Genomic DNA, 12,891 nt, shown 5'->3' with positions numbered 1-12,891 from the left:
GGAATTTAACCAGATTACAACACTAAATGATCTGGCAAATTTCATATCACAACATTAACAATTTAACTTGTTAATAATGCAGAACAAAATGGAAGAGAAATGGTTATAATATTAGGCTTCTATCATCACATACTATTTTTTCAGTAACACATTTATTTAATGCCATATTGTATTTGTTTAACCCCTGCCTCCCACATTGGACAATAAGCTCTAGGAAAACAAGTCTGTTCCATTCATTCCTATATACCCAACACTTCTGTACAGACTCTTGGCAGAAAACAAGCACTCAATTTATTAACTAAATGAATGGGATACTACAATGATTCCACATTAAAATTCTGTCTTAAACTTTTTTATTTTTATACTTTACTTATTTGGGGGGGGGGGGGGAGGACAGAGAGAGAACAGAGAGAGAATCCTAGGCAGGCTCCACACTGTCAGCACAGAGCCGGATGTGGGGCTCGAACTCACTAACTATGAGATCACAACCTGAACCAAAGCCAAGAGTCGGACATTTAATTGACTATATCACCCAGGTACCCCATAAACTTCTAAAGTCTACAAGAAATATCTAAAACTTCTCACGCTTTTTCCCTATCTAATCCCTATTTGTGTGCTTCTTATAATGGAAGCAGAGACTGAGGAAGATCCTAGGATCTGAATTTTTTATGCATGGCAACAAAGTTACTGGTTAGGCAGACTCTGCTAAAAATTATAACTTTAAATCTTACTGATGACTTGGATTTGATAAATTATATTCCTAGTATACTAAGAACTGCCTTACTCCACTTAAGAATAACAAATAACTAAAGTTTCCTCCCCCATAATTCAATCACTTTCCAGGATCTTGTCAGCTTCTTAAGTTCAATATTCTACTACCATAACTATTTTACACATTATAATGGTCCTAACAACTACTGTGAATTTTAAAACTGTGGATAAAATCAACTCAAAAGAAAGAGGTAATCTTGCTTCTGAATATTTTTACGATTAAAAAAATGATCAGGGTTTATCACCAGAGAATAACACCAAAGAATCGCTCCACTGAATAAATGGTTCCCATTTCCCTTGAGTTCACATGCCTTAAATTTGTGTCTGTGTCGGGGTGCCTGGGTAGCTCAGCTGGTTAAGCATCTGACTCTTGGTATCGGCTCAGGTCATTACCTCATGGTTGATGGGTTCCACCCACACTGTCAATGCAGCCTGCTTGGGATCCTCTCTCTGCCCCTTCCCCACTCTCCCTCGTGCACACTTGCTCTCTCTCAAAATAAATAAACTGTAAATAATTAAAAAAAAAAACACACACCTTGCCAACTGCATTAAAATATAATCAGGAAAGAGTAATGTGGCTTGGTATAAGAAAGAAATGGCTACTTAATGATGCAATCTACTTCACTTCCCAAATTATAAATGCAGTGGGCAACTAGAAGGGGAGACTGTCCGTGCATGTCTGCAACAGGCCTGGCTCCATTAAGATCTGATGACCTCCCTTCCTTCTTAAAGAAAAAAACAGTCTACAGCCCCTGAATAAATTAAAATGTAAGAAACAGTATTTCAACAGAAATTACTTACATTTTTCATTTTTAACAGATGTGTTTTTTTGTAGCTTTTATTTGTTCTACAGGAAGTTTTTTTCCTAATGTAAAAAGAGAAAACCTACATGTGTTTGTGTTTTTTTAACTGACTTCTATGTAACTCTTCATTAACTCATGTTTGTAAAGGCAAAATTAGAAGGAAAAACAAAACACCGGAGAAAAAACTTACTGGCAAGAACAATCTCTGGGAAGCACACGGTTTAAACAGCTTTTTCCATTCCGCTGCATTCTCACTTGGAAAAGTTATTGGGTATAATGAATAATTAAATGTCTGCAGAAATGACCAGCTCTCAAGCTAAAAAATATATAAAAAAATAAGAACTCAGGTTAGATTGTTTCACTTTCAATTTTCTCTGCAAAATCATAAACCAACAGATTATTTTGAAAAGCTAAAAATTAAGATATTATATGTTAATCCTGTACACAGTTCAGAGAATGTCAGATTCTTCTTTTCCACCATTTGTTTTATTCACAGTATTAAAATCCTAGTAACATTCTAGATCAGAGGGACAATGAAAGTTACAACAACCACAAAATCAGAAAGCTGAAAGCCTTGCAAGTTGTTCATCTACCTCATCTGACATATAAATCCCATCAATCACAGGGCGCCTGGGTGGCGCAGTCGGTTAAGCGTCCGACTTCAGCCAGGTCACGATCTCGCGGTCCATGAGTTTGAGCCCCGCGTCAGGCTCTGGGCTGATGGCTCAGAGCCTGGAGCCTGTTTCCGATTCTGTGTCTCCCTCTCTCTCTGCCCCTCCCCCGTTCATGCTCTGTCTCTCTCTGTCCCAAAAATAAATAAACGTTGAAAAAATAAATAAATAAATAAATCCCATCAATCACTAAACAAATTAAACTCAAAAAAATTAAGCCCTAATTTTATACCCAAGTATGTATAATAGGAAATATTTACACTCAAAGTCAGACCAATATGAACTGGTTAGAAAATATCTGTCCGAGGTGCCTTGGTGGTTCAGATGATTATCATCATCTTTACCACTGTCTAAGAACACAAGGTGGTGACATTTCAGGTGACTTTTCTTTCTCTTATATGTTCTTTACCCATATCTATCTGTTCTACTCTTCTTGTACAGTTATAATTTTTTTGTTGTTAAGGTTATATGGTTGCCCTGACTAAAGAGTATACTTTTAACCCTCACAAACAACTGTAACAATATAGTTACATGACTAAGTTCAGACCAATGAGACACTGGCAAGAATGTCATATGCAACTTCTGAAAAGTATTTTAAGAGGGTACGAAGGGATTGGCCTTCTTCACTCCTTTCTCCCTTGTGTTGGTTAAAATGAGTGTGAGGGCCAAAGCTGGAGTAGCCATCTGGGACCATAAGGTAGAAGCCTTAAGTCAAAATGGCTCAGCCACAAGACAGAAGAGAGTCCCGGAAGACATGGAGTTACCATATACCACAGACTGTCGACTTATATGTGAGAAAGAAAAAAACTTCTGTCTTGTTTAAGCCACTGTTAGTTTAAGTTTTCTGCCAATATAGCCACTGATTGTAACTAATATAAAACCAAAATAAAGAACTTTCTTATCAGAATAAAAAGCCGCTTCCCTCTATATTGTCAATCAAGAGCTCCTTCCCTTCAAAACAGAAATAAAATCCTTGTATACACTGTTTGAGATACTCCCAAGCCAAACATGGGAATACAATTAAATCACAGAACTTTTCAGTCAAATCACCTTGGAGCTAAAGCCGGTGAAATAAAACCTCCATGCTTTGCAAAGGACTTGAAGTAACCTCCTTTTCAAAAACAAACGTTCCTCTTACACCTACATCTGGATTCTTAGATGGAGTGGCCGCCCCACTCTAGGAGGGCAGTTAGTTATTGAATAAATATTTTTGTTCAATGAAGGAATACAACAACATTCTATTATAATGTGACATTGAATATTCACCTCTACAGTCTTGACAAAGTCTCAAATACTTACTATGCCTTTAAAACTATCATGTAGTTGATCTTCAGCAAAAATATGGAACTGCAGCGGTCTGATGCTGAAAATGATAGCTGACTTCAACATGGTTATAGTTTCTTCCAGTCTTTCACCACAGGCAACCACAGCGAGGTGCATTCTTTGAGCAGGCTGCACTTTTAGACTATACCTAATAGAAAAGAAAACCACATTTTCCAACTGTTTTAGTACTGGGTAACATGGTAACAACATGGTATTCTGACCATATTCAAAAACTGAAGTTTAAAATTTCTATTTAAAAAGCAAGGAGGGGCGCCTGGGTGGTGCAGTCGGTTAAGCGTCCGACTTCAGCCAGGTCATGATCTTACGGTCCATGAGTTCGAGCCCCGCGTCAGGCTCGGGGCTGATGGCTCAGAGCCTGGAGCCTGTTTCCAATTCTGTGTCTCCCTCTCTCTCTGCCCCTCCCCCGTTCATGCTCTGTCTCTCTCTGTCCCAAAAATAAATAAACGTTGAAAAAAATAAAAAAATAAAATAAATAAATAAAAAGCAAAGAAATGGGGTGCTTGGCTGGCTCAGTCGGAAGAGCATGTGACTCTTGATCTCAAGGTTGTGAGTTCAGGCCCCACGTTGGGTGTAGATATTACTTAAAAATAAAATCTTTAAAAACAAACACAAACAAAAATAACTGAATAGCAAAGAAATGTCAAATTACAAAACAGTACAATGTTGAATCAATTATGTATTTCTATATCCTCAACCAGGCTTTCTCAGCAAATATTCCTCACACGGAACCACAAAACACAAAAAAATTACCACTCTTTTCAATTCTCCCAAGATTGGTACATAACTAGCACCATTCTAAATACACAGGAGAGAAGTTAATTCATTACTGAGACTGGCTGCATTAAGGGCTTAATTCTCTCAAGGAACCTGCCAATTGACAAAAGGAGCATCATTGATTGAAGGTCTTCCATTCAATTATTTTTTAGCTTTTTAATTAAAAAAAAATCTCAGGACACCTGGCTGGCTCAGTCAATTAAAGCATCAGACTGTTAATTTCAGCTCAGGTCATGATCTCAGGGTTGTGGGATCAAGCCCAACGTTCCACACTGTGCTGAGTGTGGAGCCTGCTTGGGATTCTCTCCCTCCCCACCTTTACCCCTCTCCCCAACTTGCATTCTCTCTCTAAAATTAAAAAAAAACAAAAAACAAAAAAAAAACACTTAAAAAAATCTCAAAAACATATTGCAATAGAGAGAATAAATCCTCATGCAACCATCTCCTAACTCCAACAATTACCCATTCAAATGTTATTATGTCATCTAAAGTACCCCCCACATCCCCTTCCACTAACCAACAGATCATTTTGAAGCAAACCCAAACATAAATTCATCCATCTATATTTATATTCAATCTTCAACCATGCTAATTACATTTCCTTCATATAACTTTTTTCACTGATAGGCATTCAGTCCCATTCTCCAAATACTCAGTACCAGGTAAAAATTTCTGAGATGGCCTAAAACATACTAGCTAAACATCAGTATGTGATTTTGAAAGGAAAGATTCCCTAAACCTAAGTTATTGGCCTAGGCTATGTCAGACCCTACTTCAAATACAGAGCAGCACTGAACCACACTGGGCCCAAGGAAACTTTCAAAACTCTTGCACCTAAACAATGAACTAATATTAATCCACGAGTATATAACGGACAGAATTAGTTATGTGTGGCTGCACTGTCATTAAATAAATAACCTATTTATAATATTAAATACAGATCTCATCTGTAATAATGGCATGAAATAATAATTTTGGAACTGATAGTTAAAGGAAGAATGAAAGACAGCATAAAACAAAACTAATAACACATTAAGGAATATAAAGTGCAAACATTTAGAACTAAAAACATAAAACTGGCTTTAATTCAGTTCTTGCTGAGATCCTTTCTGTAAAAGGTATAAGGATTAGCAATTATATTGTTTAATGTTAATAGTTGTATGTATACATTACTGAGATCTGCAGTATCAAGAATGAGTGACTAATCACTTTTCTTAAATTTGCAAGCAAAATTAATTGTAGTGATATTCCTTAACATAGGACTTTGGAATCTTGAGTGTTCACATGTCCATGTGCTAAAAGTGAAACAGAAGTGTTTTCTGAGGAAAATCTTGTTCTTGCTCATGGTAATCTTTCAACTGAGCAGGATATCAGAAATCAGAAAATCATACTAAGGAATAACATGAAATGCAAACAACTGACTATGTAAATAAAACATATCTGAGTGTCAAATTCATACATCTTTTTAAAAAAATTTTTTTTAACATTTACTTATTTTTGAGAGACAGAGCATGAGCAGAAAGAGAGGGAGACATAGAATCTGAAGCAGGCTCCAGGCTCTGAGCTGTCAGCACAGAGTCTGATGTGTGGCTCGAAATGACAAACGGCAAGATCAAATTCATACATCTTAATGTTTTAACATTAAACATTTGGAATTATTTTATATTAATAGGATAAAAAATTAAGTCTGAGTATATATAATGTACTCCTGCTTTTATTGTGGATCTACCCCTTCTTATTAACAAGGCTGTTTGCTAAGAGCCTGGAAATAATTAAGATAGCAGTTGAAAATGATGTTTTTCTGGACTGACCAGATTCCCAAGGCCTGAAAATGGATTCATTTCTCTTATATGGGACATTTCTCACATATGTCAGAACTGGCAACTTGCAGCCTTCAGCAGAGGAGCTGAAAAGCTTTTGAGCCCAAATATCTTCTAGAAAACACAGGGATCATTTCCTTCCCTGATCCCTTTACTGGAAGGTTCAAACATAAACTCCTCAATACCTTAGTAATTCACCCTTTGTTCCAGCTAATGGGCCAATGATTCTATAAATGAGATTCTTTAAAACAAACTGTTGGGCCACCAGGCTGGTTTAGTAGGTAGAGCATACAACTCTTGATCTCAAGGGTTGTGAGTTCAAGCCCCACACTGGGTGTAGAGATTATTTAAAAATAAAATCTTTAATAAAAACAATAATAAATTAAAATAAATATAACTGTGTTTTGGTGGTTTTCTTTTTTGAGAGAGAGAGCATGTAGGTATGTGCACACGTGAGCAGGGAAGGGCAGAAAGAAAGGGAGAGAGACAATCCCAAGGAGGCCCTGCGCAGTTAGTGTGGAGGTGCACAGCTTGAACCCACAAACCACGAGAACACGTGAGCCAAAATCAAGAGTTGGATACTCGACTGACTGAGCCACCTGTACCCCTAAAAAAACTGTTTTTAAGAAAAAGAAACCTCCCCCAGAAAACTCATAAAGTTAAATATTTTTACACCACTTTGTTAATGGTATTAAATGAAGAAGTCACATAAGAAGCATTATTTACTATACCAGAAACAATGGTGATATTTCATTCTTCATCAAGGTTAACATTATCATTAAATTAAGATATCATATTAGGTATATACTTTGTCTTTAAAATTTGTATTAATCTACCAGGAATTAAGTTTTATGAACAGCTTAAAGTAGGGAACAATTGCATAATTTTGCACATGGCTCTCCAACTGTGCAAACATCATTTGTTGCAGAGTTTCCACAATTTATCCTTTCCCCACCCACGTGCTATGCCACTTCCTTCACATATATGGTGTTAGCAATAGCTTGAGTCTTTTTAAAGCTCTGTTCTTTTCCGCTGACAGCAATTGGAAAGAAGTAGTACCTCCTCCCTTGGCAGCAGCCTGTGTCTGTTTCCCTCTTCTCTGTTGAGCCCCTCAGTTTATAACCCTGAAACGCTATGCCTTGTCTATCTATAGCAAAGGTGATGTGCACCCCATTCATCTCAAAGCAGTCGAAGCCACAAGGACAAAAGTAAATGACAAGGCAATCAAGACAGACACAAAACAATTTCACAGAGCTCTAAATTATCTCATCTTCCAGATAAATGCCTCCACACAAAGATTTTAGAATTGCCAACAGGCTTGGATTGCTTAACTGGTCATAACCAGATCCCGCCTCAAAGCTAAACGGCAAGAGATTTTTAAAAGTAAGCCATAATATTCATGTGTTGCTTTGTAGAGAATTCTCTACACACAAAGACAAGTATAATAAAACCTTTTTATTTTTATTTTTTTTTAACTTTATTTATTTATTTTGAGAGAGAGACAGTGAGCAGAGTAGGGGCAGATAGAGAGGGGAGACAGAGAATCCTAAGCAGGCTTCCCACTGTCAGCGCAGAGCCCGATGCAGGGCTCGAACTCCTGTATTGTGAAATCATGACCTGAGCTGAAATCAAGTCAGACACTCAACCGACTGAGCCACCCAGGCGCCCCTATAATAAAACCTTCTTAAGAAAAATAAGTCAATTGGGGCGCCTGGGTGGCGCAGTCGGTTAAGCGTCCGACTTCAGCCAGGTCACGATCTCGCGGTCCGTGAGTTCGAGCCCCACATCAGGCTCTGGGCTGATGGCTCAGAGCCTGGAGCCTGTTTCACATTCTGTGTCTCCCTCTCTCTCTGCCCCTCCCCCGTTCATGCTCTGTCTCTCTCTGTCCCAAAAATAAATAAACGTTGAAAAAAAAAAAAAAAAAGAAAAGAAAAATAAGTCAAATGTTCTTCAAGATAAAAAAAAAACATCTCTAAAATCAGTACCAGGGATGACTCCTCCCAGGCATTTTAGCAAAGCTTATTTCAGACATACTGCCAGCACTTCTTCCATCAATTTCTATGGAAGGAGTATTGTCCATTACATTGCATTTGCTTTTTCTTACGTGTCCCTTTTTAGCAAAAGCATTATATATAGTACAGACTCTAACACCTAAAATAACAAAACAGAGCATACTTTAAAGATGTCATTGTCTACCGCCCTGTCCCTAGACCCCAAGAACAGGAAATAATTGCAACTCAAAAAAATCTAAAGTAAGCTTCCACACTAGAGGAAGGGATAACTAAAACTAAAACCTTCTAATAGGTTATAAGGAAACTGCCATTCAAATAATTTGGGTCCCAAAATGACTTGTTTCTTGAGTTGATATAATCCTGTCTGTAAAAATATGCTACATTTTAATCACACTGTGAATAAAAGAAAAGTCCCTGTGAATTTAAAGAAGTATTATCCAAAAGGTCATTTTTAAGTCCAACCTATTTTTCTACAGATATATAATTAGAAGAAATTCTACAGACAATTCAAAGATAGTATCTGAGTGCTCTCAAGGCCAACTCTGGCATAACCTGAGCATCAAGAGGAATTATAACAATAATGAATAATAACACATTAAAAAATAAATCTGAGTCTAAAAAGATACTAAATAAAAGGGTCAGGGGGGAGGGGGAAACCTTTCTTTAAAAACAAATACTAGCCAAAATAAACATAAAAAAATTATTTTTAAGGGGTGCGTGGGTGGCTCATTCAGTTAAGGGTCCAACTTTGGCTCAGGTCATGATCTTGTAGTAGGTGAGTTCGAGCCTCATGTCAGGCTCTGTGCTGACAGCTCAGACCCTGGAGCCTGCTTTGGATTCTGTGTTTACCTCTCTCTCTGCCCCTTCCAGTACCCCCCCCCAATAAACATTTAAAAAATTATTAAAAAATACTAGCCAATAAATGTAGAAGGAAAAACAGAATTACATAAATCACTATTTTACAATCACCACTGTAAGAGATGATTTGAACAAGAATTAATGAATGCTACAACCACAAAGTATCAAGGTATTATCCCCAAACATTATAAAGGGGATAAAGATACATGTAGAAGTCTGACACCACCACCTTAACCAATTAATCAAACTGAACCAATATTAAACTTACTACAGATGCTTTCTGAGAGCATGCCCAAAGAAAAACACAGTATCTCCTATGCAGCATTCCTGACCCAAATCCTGAATCTAATAATGGGAAGACAAATAAAGGAAATCCAAATAAAGGAACATTTTACAAAACCAAAGAATATTATGTCATCAAAGATACCACGACCATCCCCCCTACTGGTCCCTAAAAAAAGCTTGGGGAACTTTTCTACAGGGAAGGAGACTAAACAGATCTCACAGCTGAATGTAGTGTATGATCCTTGACTAGGTCCTGAGTTAGGAGTGGGGGAGATATAAAGTTCACTGATAGAAAAATAAGGCAATATGAATATGAATGAATATATATTCTGCCAGAGTTAAATAACTGGTAGTGATAGTTTTATTATGGTTATATTGGAGAATGTCTCTATCATGAGGTGATACATGCTGAATATTCAGGTGTATACCCTAATGACTATACCTATCTTTCAGATGATTCAGCCAAAAAAAGAAAGTGGCAAAATGTCACTAATAGATAAATACCTAGTGAATAGTATATGTGTGCTCACTATAATATTCTTATAACCTCTGTAGATTTGAAACTAATCAAAGTACGGGGCACCTGGGTGGCTCAGTGGCTCAGTGGGTTGGGCATCTGACTTTAGCTCAGGTCATGATCTCAGGGTCCTATCACTCTGTCTCTATCTCACTCATGATCTCACTCTGTCTCTATCAAAAAATGAATAAATATTAAAAAAAATTGAAACTAAATGAAGTAAAAAGTTCAGAGGGGAAATCAGAAAAAAAAAAGTTAATACTTAAAGAACATGTGGGGCATCTGGGTGGCTCAGTAGGTTGAGCATCAGACCTCAGCAGAGGTCATGATCTCATGGTTTGTGAGTTCGAATTCTGCATTAGGCTGTCAGCATACAGCCCACTTAGGATCCTCTATCCCCTTCTCTCTCTCTGCCCCTCCCCAACTCGTTCTCTCAAAAATAAATAAACATTTTAAGAAAACCACTATCTTAGATGATAAATTCTAATACAAACACTGTTAACAGATTTCTAAACCGTGGGAGTAGACTTATTTTAAGTAACATTTCTGCTATGAAAAGAACCATAATAATTTTTTTTTCTTTTTTTAAATTTGGACAACACAAAAAGCTTTCAAGGTTGTTCTTCCAACCTATAAAGGGAACAATGTATAATAATATTTATACCAAGAATTAACATTACAATGAAGTATGTAAAGTCAAATAAATTAAATTTCTGATAACTATTTCCTCAAAGTAAAAAGTAACTGCTATGAAGCATCTTTAAAAACTTGCTCTTGAGGGGTGCCTGGGTGGCTCACTCAGTTAAGCGTCCAACTCGATTTCAGTTCAGGACATGATCTCTCGGTTCGTTGAGATCAAGCCCCGAATCAGGCTCCACACTGACAGCATGGAGCCTGCATGGGATTCTCTCTCTCCCCCTCCTCTGCTCTCTCTCTCTCTCTCTCTCTCTCAAAATAATATTAAAAACAAAAACAAAAACTTGCAGTTGAACAAAATGGAAAACTGTTTAGAAACACTAATGTCAATTTCCTTAATGTATAGCTTAAAAGTTTCTCTTCTATTAAAAAAAAAGTGAATTATCATACTAGTAGTAACTTTTTTTTTTTAATGTTTAATTTTGAGAGACAGAGAGAGACAGAGTATGAGCAGGGGAGGGGCAGAGAGAGGGAGACACACAATCTGAAGCAGGCTCCAGGTTCTGAGCTGTCAGCACAGAGCCCGATGCAGGCCTGAACCATGAGATCATGAACCATGGCTCATGAACCATGAGATCATGACCTAGGCCGAAGTCCGATGCTTAACCAACTGAGCCACCCAGGTGCCCCAATAAATAACTACTTTAAAGAATTATATATAATCACTTTTGAAACAAAACATAATGCTTCAAAAAATCCTCAGGGTTTTACACATAGCATAAAAAAGAAAATCTAAAAATTTAACATGAAATTTAAGTATTAATTGCTAAAATATAATTTTAAATAATCTGTACAAATATGGCTCCTAAAACTAGCATGGCCCACTCAAAGTAATACAAATAACAAAATTCATTTGTAACCATGGATTCCATAAGTTGAAAATCAATTTCCACCATAAAAATTAAGTATTTTAAAAGCTCAAGACACAAAAAAATTAGTACGATAAAACAGATTCTTTAATAATACTAAAATTAAGAGATTGCTTAGGGATGTCTGGCTGGCTCAGTAGGTAGAACATGCAACTCTTGATCTTGGGGTTGTGAGTTCAAGACCCACGTTCGGCCTAGAGGTTATTTTAAAAAAAGGGGGGAGGGGAGATCACTTAAGGAAATAACTAAAATAAAAAATGAAACTAGGAAGATATTTGTAATCAGTGGCAAAAGCAGCCTAAGAGATCATAAAATAAGCATTAAAAATGTAAGAGGTAAATATCAATACAGGAAGTATATACAACAAAAGATTAGAAAGCTAAACAAATATGGAAATATGTTCAACAAATAACAAAACATAAATCAGTAACAATCTATCATTTTACTCTAATAAATGGTAAAATTATGGGGCGCCTGGGTGGCTCAGTTGGTTAAGCTTCCATCTTGAGCTCAGGTCATGATCTCATGGTTTGGGAGTTCGAGCCCTGCATCAGGATCTCTGCTGTCAGCACAGAACCCGCTTTGGATCCTCTGTTCTCCCCTCTCCTTCTGCCCCTCCTGTGCATGCACCCTCTCTCCCTCAAAAATAAATAAACATTTTTTAAAAATAGTAAAATTATAACTCCCAATGGTGTCATGGTGACACCAGTATATTCACAAAATGCTGGTGCAGGCTTAAATCCATAATTTCTAGAACACAATTAAGTAATATAATTCATTCTCTTTAATGAATATTTGAACTTCTTTCATGTGCTAGATACTGGGGATAAGCAAGAAAGCCACAGTCCTGCCCTCACACAATTTATAGCCTATTGCAAAATGAGAACTTTAAAAGAGTTAATCAGAAAGCATGGTAACTGTTTAAATAGAAAAAAAAAAAATCAAGATTGCTAAGGAAGCTCACTATACCAACATCAAAGTTAGGGTGGAAGTGCTAGGGAAAATCACCAGTTATTTACTGGTTGCCAAGCACCTTGCTCAGTTGGGGCTTAAATGATGAACACCACGTGGTATCTATCTGCAGAGTCAACAGTCTGGAAGTGAAGATTCACAACCACAACAGATGCGAAAGTACAGTAACAAAGAGGATACCGAGAAGGGAGAAGCAGTAGGTGGGAAGGGAAACTGTTGTATAAGAAGTGATGAACACAATAATTAAGGGAATAGGAAGCAAGAGGCTGTCAGGAGCAACAGGGTGAAAAGGACCTGTAGAAGAGTCTGTGGACTGTGTGGACTGACATGAAGAAAGTCAGTCATAAACCAGGATACAAGACACAGATGAGGGAAGGTGTGAGAAGCCAGATCATGAACTCAGGTTTGAACAAGAGAGTCTGAGGCATCCAAATCAGCAAGGCAAAAATGACCAAACTGCAGCTGGAAACAATTCTGGTGCTCAGAAAAAATTATCCTG

The 12,891-nt window shown here is 37.2% G+C and overlaps 1 protein-coding gene across 3 annotated transcripts in view; it reads right to left on the bottom strand.

Moving 5' to 3' along the window:
• Positions 1-12,891, bottom strand: part of GXYLT1 (glucoside xylosyltransferase 1) — a 53,009-nt gene that overhangs the window by 27,201 nt on the left and 12,917 nt on the right. For all 3 annotated transcript variants that reach the window (XM_040488422.1, XM_040488420.1, XM_040488421.1), the window contains 2 exons: positions 3,545-3,716; positions 1,765-1,890 (listed from right to left, as the gene is read on the bottom strand). In XM_040488422.1, coding sequence (XP_040344356.1) covers positions 1,765-1,890; positions 3,545-3,716 — 298 coding nt within the window. The remainder of the gene's footprint in view (positions 1-1,764; positions 1,891-3,544; positions 3,717-12,891) is intronic.

Source organism: Herpailurus yagouaroundi, unplaced genomic scaffold (genome assembly GCF_014898765.1).
Source record: "Herpailurus yagouaroundi ecotype Mexico unplaced genomic scaffold, PumYag 166, whole genome shotgun sequence".
Classification (NCBI taxonomy): Eukaryota; Metazoa; Chordata; class Mammalia; order Carnivora; family Felidae; genus Herpailurus; species Herpailurus yagouaroundi.
Note: the sequence above shows the minus strand (reverse complement) of the source record. Positions and strands in the feature narration are given on the sequence as shown.